Source organism: Tamandua tetradactyla, chromosome 1, assembly GCF_023851605.1.
Source record: "Tamandua tetradactyla isolate mTamTet1 chromosome 1, mTamTet1.pri, whole genome shotgun sequence".
Taxonomy (NCBI): domain Eukaryota; kingdom Metazoa; phylum Chordata; class Mammalia; order Pilosa; family Myrmecophagidae; genus Tamandua; species Tamandua tetradactyla.
This window is the reverse complement of record NC_135327.1, coordinates 116,738,413-116,759,010: the sequence shown is the minus strand read 5'-3', so window position 1 is coordinate 116,759,010 and position 20,598 is coordinate 116,738,413. Positions and strand designations below refer to the sequence as shown.

Here is a 20,598-nt window from a genome sequence, read left to right as displayed (position 1 = left end):
CCCCCAGTCTGGGGGGTAGGGGAGCAGCTGGCTTTGCAGGAGGGGGAGGGCAGAGCCCCCAGAGCAGATCAGGAGCCTGGAGTAGGGGCTGGCCAAGGGGGCTGGGCAGGGCCCCTCCCACCCCCCACCCCCACCCCCACCCCCGGAGCAGCTGCAGGAGGCTGCAGCAGCCTCTGAATGCCTTGGTAGTTCTTAAGTGGATTGTTTGTAAGGTGGGAACTGTCTGTACTTAGAAAGGCGGATTTCAAGAGGTAGGGGATCCTATTTCACTTGAAGGCCCACAGTAAGGAGGGTTCTTTATTTATAATGAAGTAGCCACTAATTGGAGGGACTGGCTCAGGAGGCCTGTTGGAATTTTGTTCTCCTGGACCAGAACTGAGTAATATTATGCAGTAGCCTGGCAACCCCTTACTTCTGCATAAGATTCACATAAAAATCTACCATGAAGTGCCTGTCTGACGTTCACTGTGTTTATTATTAATAATGATAATAACAGGGTGGCTTATACGCAGCCTTAAGCTGAGAGTGAACTGAATTTTCAGTTTCCTCAAGTTTTGTTGTGTGTTTTTCTTCCCCCAGCCAGAAGAGGAACATTTGGAAAACTCTTAACTGTGGAGTGGGCTGAAAGCGTTCACATTTACCCAGAGGAGAAACGGCTACAGTTTCTAAGGGCTCATCCAAGACATTATTTCTTTCCTTCCTCCCCCTCCTCAGAGAAGCAGAAACATTCCATAAACTCACAAATGTTGTAAAAGCAAACGTATGAAGGGAAAAACCCCCCCACAATAATGTCAATAGAACTGAAAAAGTTACAGTAGGGGAATCCATTATAATAAGGTAATACAGTTAGCTTTTCTGGATTTAATGATACGTGGTCAAATACATGGGAATGTTCTGGTGCCCCCTGGAGGATTCCAAAATATAACAGAATTGGTTGTGTAGAACCTGCCTTTAGATGTCTGAGAAAACCCTGCAGAGCTACTATGCTTCTTCTCCCAGGCTCAAATCAACCTAACCTGGCTAGATCACAAGCTAAGGGATGAAGGAGGAACTAAATCTAACATTTAAAAGTTTTATCCACCCTAAATTTATCGTTTAAGTGTAGCCTCTTGGATTAACTTTTGTAGTTGCACAAAATTTAATTTTGGCTTATGAATTTATAAATCCAACAGTGGAAGTCCACAGTTAAATGTGCAATCTCTCAATTTTTCTGGGCTGAGTGTTTAGTGAACAAGGAAGTTTGCTTCTGCTAGCTTTGCCTTGTCTTGTACACGCTTTCTGGAAAGTTAAATCTTTAGCTTCTAAAATTTTACTGCCCTGGGGTTGCTCAGGGACATGACTCCAGTACGATGACTAAATGGCTATGCGAGTTGTTTATTTCATAGCCACAGAACAGTTAGCAGATGTGAAGAACCACTGCCCGACTCCAGTAAGGGTTTAGGTTGTAAACGCCCATCTGTGCTCCTCCCACTTTAAATTCAAGTGACTAAAATCGTCTTCTTAGGGCCTAACTTGACTGGCTCTATCACATCTTAGGTGATTATATCCCAAAGACACAGACCACGTTTCACTAAATTTGGAGGATGTACAAGGCATTTTTGTAACTGTTTTTGCAAATTTTATGGGAGTGTGAAATCATGTTTGATGACTTCATAGTTTGAATTTAAGGCATTCCTTTATTTTATTATTCAAATAAAGAAATGAAGCATTCTATATCTGAAGGAACATAAATAACTCTAACAGCACTGAAAAAAATTGTGTACTGTAGAATAAAATAAGAATCCATGAGCTACTGATATAATTAAATGGATGGATGGATGGGTGGATGGACTGATGGATAACTGACAAATGAGAAGAGAAAGCAACAGTGGAAAGCCCACTAATGATTGTAGAAGAAAATCACCTTTTGTCAGCCATAATAAAAATAACTGATGCAGGCAAGGATCATCAGTGAATGCTATAACCAATGGATACAAGTTTGAGAACTAATAGGATATTAACATTGTCTCATAAAGGATATTTCCACCAAGATACTGGCATATTATTATAATAGTTATAATACAATTACAATGTTGATAATATAATACAATATCATGATTAAAATTAATATAAGCCTCTATCTAGTTCCTTTTAAAGGAGAATGGTATTTAGAAACCAAGATCTGAGTTCTAGGTATGCCCATTGCTACTTGGGTGAAATTACATCATGGCTCTCTCAGAGGACAGAGCTGGGAAATGTTTACATATGCATAAATACAGTGTGTGCACATACACAGGCATGCAATATAAATGTATATAACACATCTAGGTACATCTATATTTGTACTGGGTTAAACTGTGTCCCCCCAAAAAGATACACTGAAGTTCTGATCCCTAGTACCTGTGAATGTGACTTTAATTGGAAATAATATCTTCAGATGAAATGTGAATTTAGGGTCCACCCTAAATCCAATGACTGTGCCCTTGTAAGAAAAGAAGACACACAGACACACATAGAGGAAGACGGCAGACCATATGAAGACAGAAGAAGAAATTGGACTGATGCAGCTGCAAAGAAACGCCAAGGATAGCTTGCAACTCCTAGAGGGAGGAAGAAGGAAAGGAAGGATTTCTCCCCAGAAGGAGTACAGCACTGCTGATATCTTGATTTCAGACTTGCAGTTTCCAGAACTGTGAGAGAATAAATTTCTGTTGTTGTATGCCACACAGTGTGTGGTAATTTGCTATGTCAGCCCTAGGAAAGTGACATAATAAAATATAGCTAACTACATAATATATATGTATGCATACATGTATGCATGTATATATGTATGTATGTATGTATGTACGTATGTATTAGAAACCATGAGTTCACACCTGTGTCTCCAATTTCAATCCAATGCTACAGAGGTAATTCTAACCTTTTAGCATAATTGTAACTTCCTTCTCCCCAAGTGCAAAACCTGGGTCCAATCATTCACAATTTATCTGCTCAATCCTAGGATGTACAAACATGGTTTCAGATTTGCTAACCTATGCCTCTATAAAATAGAGGACTACCAGAGTTCAGTATTTCCTTAAGACTATTTTTATTTTTAGTGTGAGACATGTAGCCATAATGCTATGTTAAAAAGTTACTTGGGTTAGTTTTGAAACATTCTCTCCTCTTTGGGTGGATATAGTAATTATTTGAAATTCAATTCGTTTCATTTGATTCTGTTTGTATTAAATGTTAGGGTCCCCTACTGTCCCTGCAGTTTTATTTATGTTTTCTATTTATTTATTATTCATTCATTTTTATTGAATATGCAAAAAAATATATAATTCTAGAAGGCATTCTGTAAAAACAATTAAATTAGAGATCTGAATGCAAAAAATGGAACTAAACAAATACTAAAAAAATACATATTTTTCTTTAACTTGAGCATACAGAAAGAACTTTTTACGTTTCAAAATCCAGCTGCAATAAAATTGAAGATGATAAATTTGACCAAAAGAAAAAAAACTGCACAGAAAAGCAGCATAAACAAAGTCCAATGATATTTTACAAAGTGAGAAAATACTCACAACGTACATTACACAGTTAAAAGATTAATATCCATGATATACCAAGATGATTTAGAAAACTGTGTTAATGTTCCCCCTTTCCCTCTTTCCTCTCTACCTGATTGCCACCTATAGCCTGTAGGTAACCCCATCTCATTACTTCGTTCTTTCATTCTGTTGCTTTTTCCTCAAAGAAGGAAGTGAATGTTTATTTTCTTATTTCTCTTTCTATCTTACACAAAAGATACCATACTATATATATATATACATACACACTCTTTTGTACTGAGTTTGTTCACTTTATATATTCTAGAAATCACATATCAGTTTACAGAGGGATCTTCATTTTCTTTATAGCTGCATAATATTCCACTGGATGTTTCATAGTTTATTCAAACACTCCCCTTTGTATGGGCATTCAGGTTGTTTCCAATATTTTGCAATTCCAAACAATGCTGAAATGAATAATCTTATATGTATGCGTGTGTGTATATTTGGATAGGCATACCTTCAAGGCAAATTCTTAGAAGTGGGATTGTTGGGTCCAAAAGTAAACACGTAATTTTTTTTAGAGACTACTAAATTTCCCTCCATTAGAGTTGTACCAATTTGCATTCCCAACAGCTGGGTATGAGAGTTCCAACTACCCTATGATAGTGCCTTCAGAGTGTGTGTTATACTTTAAATAGGTGAAAATGGCATCTCAATGTGGTTTTACTTTGCATTTCTTTTATCATGTGTGAGGCGGAATATTTTTCATAAATAAAGGGCCTTTTTCATATTTTTTGGTTGAAAGTTCTGTTCATTTACTTTCTCCATTTTTCTATCAGGTTTAAATGATTTTCCCCTCAATATAGAAGGCTTTTATATATCATGGATATTAACTTTTACCTGTGTAATATATGTTGTAACTATCTTCTCACTTTGTAAGATATCATTGGACTTTGTTTATGCTGCTTTTCTGTGCAGTTTTTTTTTTTTGGTCAAATTTATCATCTTTAATTTTATTGCATCTGGATTTTGAAATGTAAAAAGTTCTTTCTGTATACCCAAGTTAAAGAAAAATGTACATGTATTTTTTCTTAGTACTTATTTAGTTCCATTTTTTACATTTAGATCTCTAATTTATTTGGAATTTATTTTTGTGTATGGTGTGAAAAATGGTACTACTTTCTTCTGTTTCAAATTGCTACCAGTATCATTTACCAAGAAGTTTATTTTACCCCAAAATAAACTTTGAGATGCCATTTTGTCATACACGAAGGTTCCATATGCACATAGGGTTACTTCTGGATTTTCTATTCTATACTAGTCTGTCTGCCCAGTCACGTGCCAGTACCACGCTGTTTTAATTAAGGAACTTCACGTTTTAATATGTGGTAGGCTAATCCCCCTCTATAGCATTTCTTTTTAAGTGTTTTCCTGGATACTCCTGTGTGTTTTTCTCATATGAAGTTTAGCATCAATTTATTGGTATTACATTATAAATTAACTTGGGGACAAGTGACATATTTATGATATTGAGTATTACTATCCAGAAGCAAGGGATGGATGTCTTGCCAATTGAACAAGTCTACTTTTATGTCTTTAGGGATATTTTAAAGTTCTCCTTATAAGTTTTACCTATTTCTTGTGACTTTGTTAAGTGTGGGTTATGTTACAATATTTGTTATGTATGGGTTATGTTGTAATATTGCTATTATAAATGTTGTTTTATCTACTTTTGTATATTCTATTAGTTGTTGTTTGTATAAATAAAGACTATTGTTTCCACGTTAATTTTATAGCTTGCTACTTTACTGAATTCTTTTATTTGTTGATGATTAAACACAATTGCATAACCTGAAAAGGAGTTAGTTTTAGTTCTTTTCCAATTCTTAACCTCTAATTTATTTCTCTTGCCTGCTTGCATTCGCTAATAATTCTAGTACAATATTGAATGATAGCAAGGCAGTGGGTAATCTTGCCTTATTTCTAACCATAGTGGAAATGCCTCTAGTATTTTCCCATTAAGTAAGATGTTGGCTTAAGGTATATGACTTATACCATATATATACTTCATTAATTCCTTTCACTAGCACTTCAATCAGGAATGGTGTTGCATATTAAAAGGATTTTTTCATATCTAGGAAGATAATCATATGATTTTCCTCCTTAGATTTATTACTAAGGTATATTATTAGATTGCCTCCAATTGAACCAATCTTACATTCCTGGCATACATTCCACTTGGCATACATTCCACTGTTCAGGAAGGAACAGAATTCTCTTCCTGTTGTACCAGATTCTATTCTTTATTATTTTATTTATAATTTTTACATTAATATTCATCATTGATATTGGTCTGTAATTTTTTTTTTTCTGCTTGACTGAGGTCCCCATTTCATTGCTGGCTGTTGGTCAGTGTTGTTTTTAGCTTCTAGAGGTCACCTTGGCTCATGGCCCCCTCCCTCTATCTTCAAAGCCAACAATGACAGGCTCAGTGTGGTGTCTCTGCCTCTGGATGCAGCTTAGCAGGACTTGGCTCCAGGATTCAGAGTAGATCTAATCCTGCTCCATGTGTGTCTCTTCTAGGGCGAGGCTGTAGGGCAGCAGTTCTCTTCTCATGGTGGATTGCCAGAGGGTAAAGGACAAATACATTTAAGTCCAAATACATTTAAGGTCTGTAATTTTAATGTTTTTTTAATCAGATTTAGGCATCAATAATTATACTTTCTTCATATAAACAATTCAGAAATTTACCTTCATTCACAATGTTTTGAACAATTTATGGAGCACTGGGACTCTGTGGTCTTTGAAGGTTTTGCAAAATTTCCCTGTAAAACCTTTTAGGCCTAATACGTTTGTTAAATGGGGAAGCAACTTGATAACTTTCCATATCTCTCCTTGGAAATTTGCCTGTTCAAGCTTTTTCTACATTTAATGAGATCAATTTTGGTAAATTCTATTTCCCTAGAAAATTATCCACTTATTTCAATTTTCAAATGTATGTGCAAAGAAGTCTGCAAAGTAGCTTCCTATGATGTTTTTAATTTCTTCTGATTTAATAATTATTTCTACCTGTCATTTCTCATTTTGCATTTTTGTGCTTTTTCTCTTTTTTTGCATTGGTTTAGATTGTGCTTCATTCTAGGTTACTTTTGTTTTCCTTCTTCTAACTTTCCAAGCTGGGAATTAATTAAGCAATATTCTTTCAATTTATTGATTAGTGTTTAAAGCTTTGAATTTTCTTCTTATCTCTGATTTATATGCATCCTATAGATTCTGATAGGTAGTATTTTCTATCACTATTTTTTGGAAATTCTCTAATTTTGATTTATACATAAAATAATTTTTTGTATGAATGGCTTATGTGTACTTAAATAGGCCTATCTTCTATTTTCTGAGGATAAAGTTTTATATATATGCATAAAATATACTTTATGTTGTTCAGATATTATATATCAGTACTTATTTTTTGTCTATTTGTCAGTCTTATATTGAGAGTGGTGAGTTAAATCCTTCCGTAAATAGCTGTTTCTATGACTCCCTTGCATCTATTGTACTTTGCTTTATGAAGAGAGTTGATTATTTGATGCATAGATATTCATAATTGTTCTATCTTCATTGTGAATTGTGGCTCTCAGCACTGTCATTCTTGTTACATTTTGTTCATTTTTGTTATATTAGTGCCATTTTTGACACTAATTTTGACATTAATTCATGAGTGTCATTTTTGTTACAGTTAACACATTTTGTTACAGTTAATGCTTTTGGGGTTTGTATTCTACTTCTCTGTAATACTGTTAACCTGCTTTCATATTATTTCTATTTGCTTGGTATCTCCTTTCATATCCCTTTATGTTTAGCCTTTTTGAATAACTTTCTTTTGGATACAGCATATAGTTGAGTCTTGCTCAGTGAACCAAACTGAAAGTCATTTCTTTTACTAGGTGAGTTAAGCCCATTTACATTTATTGATAGAACTGATAAGTTTGGTCTCAACTCTGTCATATATTTCATTTCATAATCAGTATGGGTATTGTTATATTTTCTGCATTTATTTGTCTACTGCATTTTATATGCTTCTTTCGGAGTTTTAGAATGTTTTTATTGATATCTTATATATTTTTAGTGTCCTTAGCCCTACCCTACCTGACCCCCCCCTTTTTTTTTTTTCATAATTAAGCTTTTGCCATCTGGCTTGTCTGTATTTTTGCCCATGCAACAATCAATAAGCTTATTCTACTTTCCTCTTTCTCTCTTCCTTCTTGTACTGTTTTTAGTTGTACTATTTTAGTTGCACCATCCTGCACTTTGTCAGAATATATAGCACATAATATTAGCATACATTATATGACATTATTTCCCCCCTTTCTTGCGACTGATATGAACAAGGCTGCAAGATGATATTTCATTCAGATGAAAGTCTAGTCCTAGGAGAGGAGAAATGCAGTGAGGAGAGGAAACAAAGAAAATGTCTGTATAACCACTTATTTAAGGTACGAACATGCACACCTTGGTAATGTTGTCTCTGGCACAACTGCTTAGACTTTGACACCAGCACTGGTTTGGTGAGGAAGGAAAGGATCTTTTGCACACTGTGCTGGGTGGTTTCACAGACCTTCAATCATCATGCTCAGATCTAAAATTCTCTCAGCCAAATAGCTCAGTTTTTGGTCCCATTATCTCCAAACAAAAGGATGTCAAGATCAAAATACTCTCTGGAATGAAACCAAATCAAAAGTGTCAATACATTCCTCTGCTAGTTAGTCCTCCACCAAAGCCAGTAAGAAAATGGTGGTGGCAAAAACACACTGGCCTTTATATCCTTCTCCATGTGGTTTCCATTACTGGATAATGTCCTACAAAAGTTAGAGTTTGGGCCAAGTATGACAAGGAAAAAAAACTAGTACTTGTTCCGTTTGCTTATTTATTCATTAAAATGTTTGTCTACTTCAAAAACAAACTTGAGATACCTTAAAGTAATAACATACTTAAGCAGGACAAATGAAATAAAGAAGAGAGATTAAAAATGATCTAGAGAAAAAAGGAGATGATTTTATGTGGAACAAGAGACAGTCCAAAGTCACAGGAAGGAAGGGAACCAAAAGTCTGTGATGGATGGAGCTTCTGGGTTTGTCCAAATGGTAGAAAGCATTCCAAACAGTGACCAAAGAGCAACACAGAATTTAAGGATGGAAGCAGAGGTGGACTTATATGGAACCAAGGAAACTTGAGCTTCAGGACTCCCTCCAAGCACCACCTAATTGTGCATTCTTTTTTCTAACCAGCATTCTAAATATCTGCACTCAGGTCCATCTAACCTGGAACTATATCTAAGTGGGGTAGACAGACGAGCTGCCTTGATTCTTCAGATGAAGAAACTAAGGCCCAGAAAGGATGACTTACTGAGGTCAAAATGTGGATGCCAGTCATTCATTACATGCAGCTTTCGCGTGTGAAAAGGACCTCATTGCACTAATTGGTCACACTACAGTAATTGCTCTGGTCATGCCCACAGGCGACTTCCAAGGGAGTCTGCCTCAGCCACAGCCTCAGCTGAGAAAGAATCCCTGGCCTGTTCCCTGAGGAGGAATGGCTTTACTGCTTACCCTGTGACTCTGCTCTTTAATCCACCTCAAGTCTCTTACCATGGTGGACTGGCCAGGGACAGTCACCTGACCCGAGGGAGTCATTCCAGCTGAGCCAGAGCCCTGTGAGCTCATCTGGAGTAAAACACTCTGTTCAAACATAGTGGCAAACTAGCCCAACACCGTGTTCCCAGTCTCTCTCCTGGAAACACCCAAAGTCAGGCAAATAGTGGAGGGGAGCTAAATGAGAATTGACAGAGAGAAAGTGACCCAGAGAGCAGCTCTATCTGCTTGCGGAAGAGATGAGATAAATCAGCTTTCAAACCCTGGGGGCCTCTTGTCCTAGAGTCCTCAGTGCTCTAATTGTGCCGCTCTTCCTGAGAGGCCTGGCATGGGGCTCCGATGGCTGTTTTATTTTCATTCCCATAGCCACCACAATTCTGAGGGAACAGCACATCCTCGTATAAAGTGCTATTTCAGCAAAACCTCTCAAATCCATGTTTTTGAAAACTCTGAGAGCAAAAATCAGGTATCAACTACACAGTGACATCTGAATTCATCTTTAAGGAGAAACTTGTGCCTTTGTTTTTGGAAACATACCTTTGATTATACAGAGGTAAAGCCAAGATCATGCGGGATTGGAGGCAGACGTTAGAGACAAGGAGGTGCTGAAGGTAAATGCTAATATTCCTAAGTGGGTGGATGCATCTCTAAAACTCCTTCCCTTTAGAACAGTAGGATTTTGCTCTTCACTGAGAACCTCGGCAGGAGGGTCAGTGGCACTCCTAGGTGTAAAAGTGAACCTGTGACATAGGGACAGGCTGGGCATGGAGGAGAGAAGTGTCCTCCAGAAGTGGGTTCTGTGCAAGCACTTGGCTGACGAGTTCTAGGAGGAGTGACATCTGCGTTACAATTCCCTTCCACTGCAGAAGAATAAGGGAGGGGTGGCCTGCAGAAGACTGGAATGGTGGACTGGAATCTTACTGAGGAGACAAGTGACAGTCTTGCTACAACTGAGGAACTCAAAGTAAGATTCTTGAGAATGCTTGGAAAGGGAATCCTGGAAAAGTCCTATACATCCAGGAAAAATAAGAGAGCTTGGAGCATCATTATTTAGCTGTTAGAGGGAAGCGTGACCACTATGTTCTGGAAATAAATGGGACATCTGGGTTTCACTTGATTTCAAAGAACCTCACTACCTTTCCATGTCCCTATTTAAGTACACATAAACACAGTTAGTGTTTATTGTAATCATCATCGTGTCACCTTTAAAAACAAAGGAAGAGCTTTTAGGTGTGAACGAATGCATATATATATATATATATATATATATAAAGTACATATATTTATTTTTATTATTTTAAAATAACTATCAGACAATTGATTCAAACAGGATTAAATGAAAAGGAAACATTAATTCACATTATACTCCAAGGCAGAACAACTTTCAAAGGTGGTTGAGTCAATGGCTCTATGAAGCCCTGAAGGACTCAGGTTCTTTCCATCTCCCTGCTTTGCCATCCTCAGTGTGCTGGCTGTGCCCTCAGCTGGCACCCTTCATGGTCCCTAGATGGCTGAAGCAGTTTGAAGTGTCACATCCAGACATGACAACGTCCAAATAAATGCAAGAGTGATCTTTTTCTGAGTGTTCTTATTAGGAGCAAGGACACTTTTCTGGGAAGCCTCCCCACTCCCCTGACTTCTTCTCACCTCTCACTAGCCAGAATGAGCTTACCTATATGTTAAATCACTCAGTGGCAAAAGAGGATAGAATTACCAAGATTGTCTTAGACCAGTGGTTCTGAAGCTTACGCATGCATCAGAAACAAACGGTGGGTCTTATTAAAACTCGGGTTGCTACCCTAACCCTAGAGCTTCCGATTCAATAGGTCTGAGGTGGGGCCCCCAAATTTGCATTTTCCTAGGTTTCCAGGTGATATTGCAGCTGTGGCCTGGGGCCCACACTTTGATGGCAACTGTCTTAAAGCAACCATTTAGGGTAGGGTGGATGTTGGGGAATCAACCAAAACCGACTGTTATAGGATAGAACTTTATCAGAAGAGTACTGTATATATTCGGGAATGACATATTTCTCTCAATTTTCTCTTAGAAAATTTACAAGTTTCTGTAAGTTGTACATATGACAAAAATATTGGTTCTGGCATACCATAAACTAAAATACTGAGGCGGAACACAAGCTTATGGCCTATAGCAGAGAATGTGGTTGGAGTAAATGTCACCTAATGTCATACACATTCACCCATCCCTCCTTGCACACCGGACTACCACACACCCCACCCTTGCAGACTTCTATTCTCTTTCTCAAGGCTGAGACAGCATCAACTCATATCTGGTGAGGTGATATCAACCTCAACTGTCTTCTGGCAGAAGAGACAATACCAACAAAGGAACAAGTCTAAGAAGCAGCTAACTGTGTGCAGGACACTAAGCAGCTTGCTGTTTTTGCAACATAAAGTATGAGGCTGGAAGTGGCAAGAGGTGAAGTTCTAGATTTGGACAAGAGCAAAACCACAGAGGGCCTTGTAGGATGTTGAGGCTCTTGAACTTGATTCTGTGGCCCCCTCGGTCACTAAGTAGAAACATGATGTGGTTGGATTTGGGTTGCATTTAGATCACACTGGATTATATGGAAGATGTACTTGAAGCAGGGAGGCACGGCAGAGACTGGTGGTCAAGGCAAACGTTGCAAGGGGTTGAACTCGAACCGGAATGGTGGATTTACAGACGCAAAGTTGGAAAATATTCAGAAGATAAAAATCTGCAAATCTGATGATTTATTGGATGTGGAAGGTATTTAAGAAAATAAGGCTTCCAGATATTTGTTAGGTTTCTAGCCTCAGAAGGAATAAAGACGTGAGCTGTTAAGGGTATTGCTGGGGGTAGTGCCGGTACAGGGGCCCAGAGAGATGAAATTAGTTTTAGAAGCACTGTATTTGAAATTCTGGCCCATTTCTAGGTGAAAACAGAGATGCCCAATATGCAGCTGGAAATGTTAAGATGGGTTTGAAAGAGAGAACTAGGCTAGAGATAAAGATTTTAAATGTAGTTAACTTAGGAATATGAATAGTTCACAGAGAAAAATATCAAGTTAAGAGGAATATTTCACCACAAACAGGACCCTGGGACCAATGTTAATATGATGGGCTAACAAGAAAGCAACAATGAAAGGCAATGAAGGAGGGTCAGAGAAGCAGGAGAAAAACTACGGTAGAGAGTTGCTGACAGTGTAAGAGTGTAGAGAGATTCTTTAAGATAAGGCCTGAAATTTTTAAATAGGATTTGGGTTTTGGGAAGTTATAGACATTTCAGGGGTGTAGCTGGGCTGAGTTATAAGGAAGTAAACAGAGACTGCTTTTTTGAGTTTTTGATGGGAAGGGCATGACCAAAAAGCAGATAATAACTAGAAGGAAAATACCTAATGACCATAATTTCTAACTGAAGCAGGGGGCGTGGTCATGTGCTGTGAGTGAGGGTTGAAGGATAAGTTGAGGAGGGCCATGAAAGTTTGGGACAGTGAGCTACGAGGCTGTGAGGATGCTCAAACGAGCCCACATGTCTAGTGGTTGATGCTGGCTGCTGGCTAAGTTCTAAGGGCAAGAATCCCAGAAAAGGAGCCAGCTGGAAGCTGCATTTGCCTTTTGCCTTGGAAGTCACACAGCATCACTTCTGTGCCCTGTCTGAATTCCTAACCCACAGAATCTGTGAGCCTTTTGATAAATGGCTGTTTTATTCCACTAAGTTTTGGGATATTTTGTATTCACCCACAGTAACTGGAAAAGAATCCAAATATCCATCTAGCAATAAGTGAACACAAACACTAGGGAGAAACAAGATATTCCTGTATCCCAGATAGTCATAAGTCATATTGGAAGTTAGTGTAATGGTCCATCTTGAATGCAATATAATGTTTTATTCATTTCCTAGACTTCAAACTAAATGTGTCTTATATGTCTTTGTATAAACCACATCTTTGTCTCTAATACTTTACTAACTTTGAGCCTTTTTTTTTTTTTACTATTTCTGTATTTATGATAATATTTTCCTTATCATACCTAAATAGTTTCCCAGGATGTTAGTCGATTTTCGCAGGGACAAATACCATATAATCTCACTTGTAGGAAATAATTAGAATATACAAATACATGGAGTCAGAGACTAGAGAAAAGTTTACCAAGGGCCAGGGTAGAGGTAGGGAATAGGAAGTTAACCCTTAATTGGTACAGAGTTTCAGTTGGGAGTGATGGAAAAGTTTTGGTAGTGGCTGGTGCTGATGGTACCACAACACTGCAAATACACTGAATTCTGTATTTGAATGTGGTTAAAATGGGAAATTTTAGGTTAAATATATGTTAGAAAAAAGTTTAAAAACCATAGAACTTTACAATAGTAACAGAAAACTAATGTAAAATATGGATTATAGTTAAAAGTATAATTATAATAATAATGTTTCATCAGTTATAACAAAGATACCACACTAATGCAAAGTATTAATAATAGGGAAAACTATGTGTGTGGGGGCAATATATGAGAGCTCTGCACTTTCCATATGATTTTTCTGTCAACCTGCAACTTCTCTAATTAAAATGATAATAATTTGCTGAGTCTGGATACTATCTCATTTCCCTGGGCATTGACTCAGACATACACACATGGTTATTTTAAGACAGGCTTTACCAATATGCCACTAGGTATCAGAGAAGACACACCATCTTTACCCTCTCCTACCTGAAACCAAAATTATTGGGTCTATTCCCAGAAGTACAATCCTGAAATAATACAAGTATGAACTATAAGGAATTACTTGCAAAATTTCCAGAGCAATAAATAAGTAGTCTTCAGTGTCTCTAATGCACAGAATCTTATGAAATAGAGAACCCTTCCTGTGGAAGTCACTCAGTCTAACTACCAGAGATGAAATATTTTCCAGATTCATAAGAGTAAAATAATTTAAATCTTCTTAGTCACTTCTAAGGTATAGCTAAGTGACATCTAAGAAAGCATATGTAAATAAAATTTATTTTAAGTACTAATCATGGTTTGTATTTCACTTCTATTTTCATATTTTGGAGCCTAAATGCAGAGAATTGAATTAATCATGCTCTTCAGTCCTTGGGACATTATTTCTTTGGACCTTGTGTATACTGGAAAGGAAAACATATGTAAAGTTTATTTTTTATCCCATTGAGTACATATCAAGTACATTGATAATGTCTCTGATCTGGACATCAGAAACTCCCTACCTCAAAATCACCAGTTAAACATTACCCTTTGACACAGATTCCCATCCTCAGAGCTCATGTTCTCAGGAATCACCACTATAATAAAAAGTGCTTCATTCTCAGTGATGTTTCAGATCCACCGACCCTCATCCTAACCTTCTTCTTTATCTAGTTTGGATTGTACCCATAGTCACTCTTTAGTTCCTATCATCAGTATTTTTTATTACTTCTCATATGACAGTTGCTTGGCAAATTCCAATCGTGGATGGACCCAATCACCAGCCTACTCATGTCCAGCCCTGGAGCAACTTGTGTGTTGCTGAAGAGACTCCAACCCTTGGTGCAGAGCAGTATTATCCTATAACTGCATGAGTACCAACACCACTAGTTCACACGGCACCTGTGCATGAATGAGAGTAAGATGTGCTTTCTCTACACACTTTCTTCCCTGTCAGAAAGCTAATGTAATAACTTGGTTTTGTGAGAACAAGATACTTCACTACCATCCATCAGAAAGCTGTCATAACAAATACACGAATCTATGATGTTTGTGATGTAAATGGTGCTCCTCTTACATGTGGCAACCTTGTACAATGCACAACCTGCACAGCTGTACATGGTGGCCCTGATAACAACCTCACACAAGGCACTCATGCCATAAATGTTTGTTTAGTCAAGTATGCAATACCATCTCCATTTTTCCTTAAACCCAATTCTCCTTCTTCCCCTTTAACCTCTGGCAATGTCTACACGTTATACTTCAAGGAGAAAACTGGCGCCATCATATGGGATCTTCCTAATTCTCTACCACCAGATCCACAATCCTTCCTGCTTTTGCTCCCATCCTTCCTTTCTTCTCTCTTGCAACCACTGACCAGTCACTTTGGTGGGCTCTGCATTCTAATCTCTCCAGCCTAGTAGGTGAAGGTCCATGCGTGTGGCGATATCCCTTTCTCTTCTGCTTCTTCAATCTCCCACCTCCCAGTTCTAAGCAGCATTCAAACAAGCTTTAGTATCTCCTATCAAGACAAATCACTCTCAGGCTTCTGCCCACCCTCTATACCCTACTTCCCATCCAAGCTTCTCAAAAGAGCTCTTCACATAACCTACATCTTTTCCTTGTGTCTCCTCCTTCTTCCTTTTACACATGCACATTTATGCAATAATTCTACAAAACTACCCCTATCTGATGCTATAAATTCAGGAACACCTCTCACTCTTCATTGTACTTGACATAACAGTGCTACAATTCAGAGTTGACAGATTCTCCCTCTTGAAATACTTTCATTTTTTGGTTGCCATGACAGCAAACTTTCTTGCGTTTTTCTTTACATCTTTGACTTCTCCTTAATTGTTACAATTCCAGTGCCATTTTTCTTTGTGTTCTAAACCCTCTCCCTAAGAGATCTCATCCTTTCTCTTGTTCATTAGTCCCAGATATTAAGAACTCTTAAATGTGATCTTGCAAGAGCTTCAAAACTAAATGCCCACCTGTTTATCTGAAAATTCCACAGGATCTAATGCACAGGGATCTCCAACATAACATGCCCAACAACTGAATGATCGTTCTTATGCCCCAAACCTTCTTCTCATCCTGTTTTTCACGGCTCAGTACATAATGCCTTTATCTACTACGTCAGATACCTAGGGCCCATTCTTGATTATTCTTTTAGCATCATGAAGGCTTCACCAAATCTGACCATGCTAACCCCAAAGCCGATCACAAATGCCTTAAATTTCCTCCACACTCATTACAGTTACCCTCAACCAAACCACCAACATTGTGACCTGAACCCAACATGAATCTCTCCCTCATTCCATTCTGACTCCCCACACCCTCTCTCATCTGTATCTCAATATACTTTTCAAAAGTGCAGCAGAGTGACCATTTAAAATTCAAGCCTGACCATTTCACTCTCCTGTTTACAGTACACCATGGCTTTTCAGTATATTTAGTTAATTCCCAAATCCCTACTCTACAAAACCCTGCATGACCTGGCTTTTGGCCTCCACTAACTATACTCCAGAAACTGGGCCTCTTCCCCAGCTCTTTCTTATCTCAGGGCTTTCATCAGGTGCTACTGTCTCCACATGGAACACACCCTTGCAACTCTTCACACCCTTGCCAAGCATCCTCCAACTCTTCCCTAATATTATGACCCCACCAGAGAAGCCTACTCAACTCTCCTGTCTAAATGAGATCATCATATCACACATTCTTACTGCACATTGTAGGTTTCCTTCACAGCATATGTCACAGTTTTAGTTTTGTATTCATTTGTATGAAATACCTGTCATGTTCCTATATCCCTATTAGCGCCACAAGGGCAGTTTTGCTCAGCATATTTTGCTGACTACTGTATCCCTAGTGCAATGCATATAATAGGGGCTCAAAATATTTGCTGAATGAATGCTAACAGTTAATAGCACCTGTGAATTGAAGTACTGCTCTTTCCCTTACATTATTACAGTAGCTTGAATAGCATTTTTTGGGGGGGGGGGGGGGTGCATGATCTGGGAATTGAACCTGGGTCTCCCACATGGAAGATGAACGTTCTACCACTGAAGCATCCGTGTACCCTCTGAATAACATTTTATTTATTAATGGGACCTTGGTCAGTATAAGGTAACCAACTTGTCCAATTTATATAAAATAGACCAGGCAATGGGATGCTCAGCTATCCAGGAAACGCCTTCAGGGGACGTTACATGCTGATATCTACATATTTATATTTATCACCCATATTAATCTATGATTTGTTTTCTTTAAATTATTGTCTCCTGTTAGGATGTGTGACTTTCAAGGTTGGCAACCTGAACTAACACCGGGTTAGTTCAATGCTCAGGGGGAGGAACTGATAGATGTTTGGAGAATGAGTTATACCAACCTGAGGATAGAAACTTCCAAAGCACCAGAAGCAGAGCACAAAGAAACCCCAGGATTATTCTGGAACAATAAAAATGATGTAGGAAGCAGGCCAAATGCTTGGAATGTGGAGGTGCTGACTTGCAAGGAAAACTGCTAGATTAAAGTATACTGTAGAAGCCCCGCGCTAATACAGTTCATTGTTTCCAAATGAGGTTTAATCATGTAAAGACAGGCAAGAAGAATGCTTGGAGAGCCACACTGCTGATTCTGAGCATGCACGGTGCGTAGCACGCATCCTCACCCGTCTCTCCAAAACCTGGAGGTTCTGTGAGGTTTCTCACATATGGGTGGTCACCATAATACTTATTTTTCCTTGTTATCCTCCCTCAAAACAAATAGAACCTTTGTATCTAGCACTTACTCCTTCAAGATTATTTCTTACTATTTCCCAACCAGAAAGCTTGGCTGGTATAACTAGTCTCCTAACCATCCCTCTTGCAAATCATGCTCAGGCTGAATGAAGCAATGGATCAGGAGTCAGCCTGGAAAGCGCATCTATTCCCAATTCTATCAGGCTTACTAATGTATAAATCAAACTCTGCAAGTCTCTGTCTTCATCCTTAGAATGTCTTTCTCACAGTGCATGAGCTATCATGTTAAAAACGGAAGATAAATGTTCCTTGAGTGTGAGTTGCTATTAGACAGCTTTCCTTCACCTGGCTTGTGAATTTTTAATAGAAACATTGTACTTTAGAATAAAGTGGCAAGGTCTCTTAATTTCAGTGTGACTATCTGTCTCCCCCTAAAGTTCTATGGGGTCAGAAAGCTAGGGACTGCCAAATGAACCCTACAACTTATGTGTATTCCAAGCATTTTCTCACTCTCTCGTGAGAATATGTGTTTATCCCCTCAACTAAACGGTATAACTGAGAAGAGGGGCTGTCATACCTTGCTTAGTCTTTCACAGCATCTAACACAGTATCTCAGACACAACAGGGGCACTCAATAATTGGCCAACGAAGTGACTGAAGGAAGATCAAAGAGCGGAAAACAAGCCTAGAGAAGCTGCTGACATGTGGTCAGTTGCTTTATCTTTGAAGTAAGTGATCTCTTTGCAAACATAACTTTCTGCTCCAAAATCAAAGCAAAATGATAAAAAAAAAAACATAAACAAATATTGTCATAGAGAAGGGAAACATCTAGGCACACATGCTGTGATGAATCTTAAAACATTTCCTTGTAAAAACCCAGTTCTTTCCTAGATCAATATTCCCATCTCCAGGGCATCATTTCCAGCTACTGTTCTTCACAGTGGCATTGTCAGCCCGCCTTGGTATCTCTTTCCAGGAGGCTGGGGGGAGCCAGGATCCTAGCCATTGTTTCAAAGAAAAACTCTGTCTTTAAAGAGGGAAAAAATAAGATGTGGAAAGGATGAGGCAGGCCTTGCTGGCCTGATTCACAGGGTGATGAAGAGGAACAGTCACCCAAAAGATGTAACATGTATTTGAAAATAAGGAGTATTCTCTAAAGATAAGGAAGTCTCAGTTAATGCATAATAAGGCTATAAAAATGCTTGGAAGAATAAATGAAAAAGGAACAGAGGGAGGAAAAAGCATTAAGAGATACTGATTGGAGTCACAAAGCATATTCTCATTTAATTCAGGTTCCTCATCAGTGTACTAGGCCCTCTGACCCTCAAGGAAGCATGTATATTTCCTTATTAAGGTAGAATTAATGTAGCCAGGTCAGATTCGTGGAAAAATTATTTCTTAACTTGTGGTCCAATAGATGTGAAAGGTTTCCCAGACCTCTTTGCTAAAAAATAAAAATAAAAATAAAAAAGCCCTATTATGTGGACAAATACACCTAAATCTATAGGGGTCACTAGAAGATCATCCATTGGTTCCTACGTCTAAAACATCCAAATAAAAGAAACCTCTGACTGCTTTAAAGTCCACAGCAGAGAGGGATGCTTTCAGCTTCTTTAGGAACGTTGACAGTTCCTTCAGCACCCTTTATCACTCAGTAGTCTGCCCTGGCTGAGTACAGAGCCCGAGGCGCTGCAGTTTCACTGTGAGGGAGCCTAGGTCAGCTCTGGAAGGACAGGTCAGGCAAGGTGATGAAGAATATTGAAACTTGGGGGGCGGAGACTGTTACCATGTAAGGACAGTAGATCCCTGAGCAGAGACACAGCATATCAAAACCATATATGGGGAAGATATTATTCAGGATCAATGTATGGGGGTGGTTGGGAGAGAGGGAGAAGGAAAGATGTCAAAAAGGCAGCAGGAGAGAGGGAGCTGTGCTTGTCAGGGTTCTTTCCTTAATGCCCAGGTAATGAAATTTAAGACTGGGGAGGCTGCAGGGAGAAACAGGAGGAAGGAAGGAAGCCGCAGCAGGATACGATGGCTGACTAGATAAAGAGGACGAAGTCAGGTTTTAAGTTTTGCGTGTTTGGGGAGGTGCCTGCAAATGAATATAGAGCAACGTCAAGTTCAGTTTGGACACTGGAATACAGACTGTGAAAAGATATTGGTGTTTCCTAGAAGTTTTCACCTGTCTTAAGTGAGAAATCAGGTTAAAGAAAAAGACTTGGTGGCCAACAGAGAACATGGGATTGAAGCTGTGAGTTGACTGGGCCACTTAAAGAATGTGAAGATAGCAAAGAGTAGCTTTTGCTAAAGTAATGTTAAGATTTCAAGGAATGCCATGTTAACTTGAGAAAGGAAAAGCACCAGTTAGCAAAACAGAATGAAGGAAGAGGGAAGCATGTGAAATAAAGAGCATAGTGACATGCTGAGAAATTAATCATTTTGTCTTCTCTATTTTTAAACTTTGGGTGCAGCCCACTGCACTGCAGTTATTCATTCATGCTTGTGCGTCTCTTCCAGACTCTCTGAAGCCTTTCAGTGTCATACCCTGCAGTCCCTTTCTGTACCTTCTGCTTCCATCTCTTGTACCTTTCACTTGGAGACCTAGCTGCAGACAGAAAGACCCTGGGCATGGGTAGAAAAGGTCTGCTCCTTTTTCATGTGTTCAGTTTCCTGGCTACAAAGAACAAACAGTGATGGAGCTATCACTCCAGGTGTTAAATCCTACTCAGCACTTCCTCTCCCTTGACCTAATCTACCCCACCCTCACTCCTTCACAGACTTTTCTTCTCTGCCTTCTGGTATTCTACTCAAAGGAAGAACAGCTCTCCTACCTCCTTTCCTCTTCACTTAATCCTGCAAGAGATGTAGGCTGTATACCACCCAGAAAGGTAAAATGGGGATTTTCAGTCTAGCCGGCTCATAGACTTACTGGGCAGCTTAATAAAGTAATGCACACATAACTCCTTGGTCCAGCGGCTACATACAGAAAGGACTAGGTAAGTGTTTACCATCCCTGCT

The 20,598-nt window shown here is 38.7% G+C and overlaps 1 protein-coding gene across 10 annotated transcripts in view; it reads right to left on the bottom strand.

Moving 5' to 3' along the window:
* Positions 1 to 20,598, bottom strand: part of ICA1 (islet cell autoantigen 1) — a 154,742-nt gene that overhangs the window by 64,900 nt on the left and 69,244 nt on the right. The window contains exon 7 of one of the 10 annotated variants that reach the window (XM_077122896.1): positions 5,885 to 6,123. The exons of the other annotated variants lie outside the window; for them this stretch is intronic. Coding sequence (XP_076979011.1) covers positions 6,058 to 6,123 — 66 coding nt within the window. The 3' untranslated portion in view covers positions 5,885 to 6,057. Of the gene's footprint in view, positions 1 to 5,884; positions 6,124 to 20,598 lie in introns of those variants that run through there. 10 annotated transcript variants of the gene reach the window in all.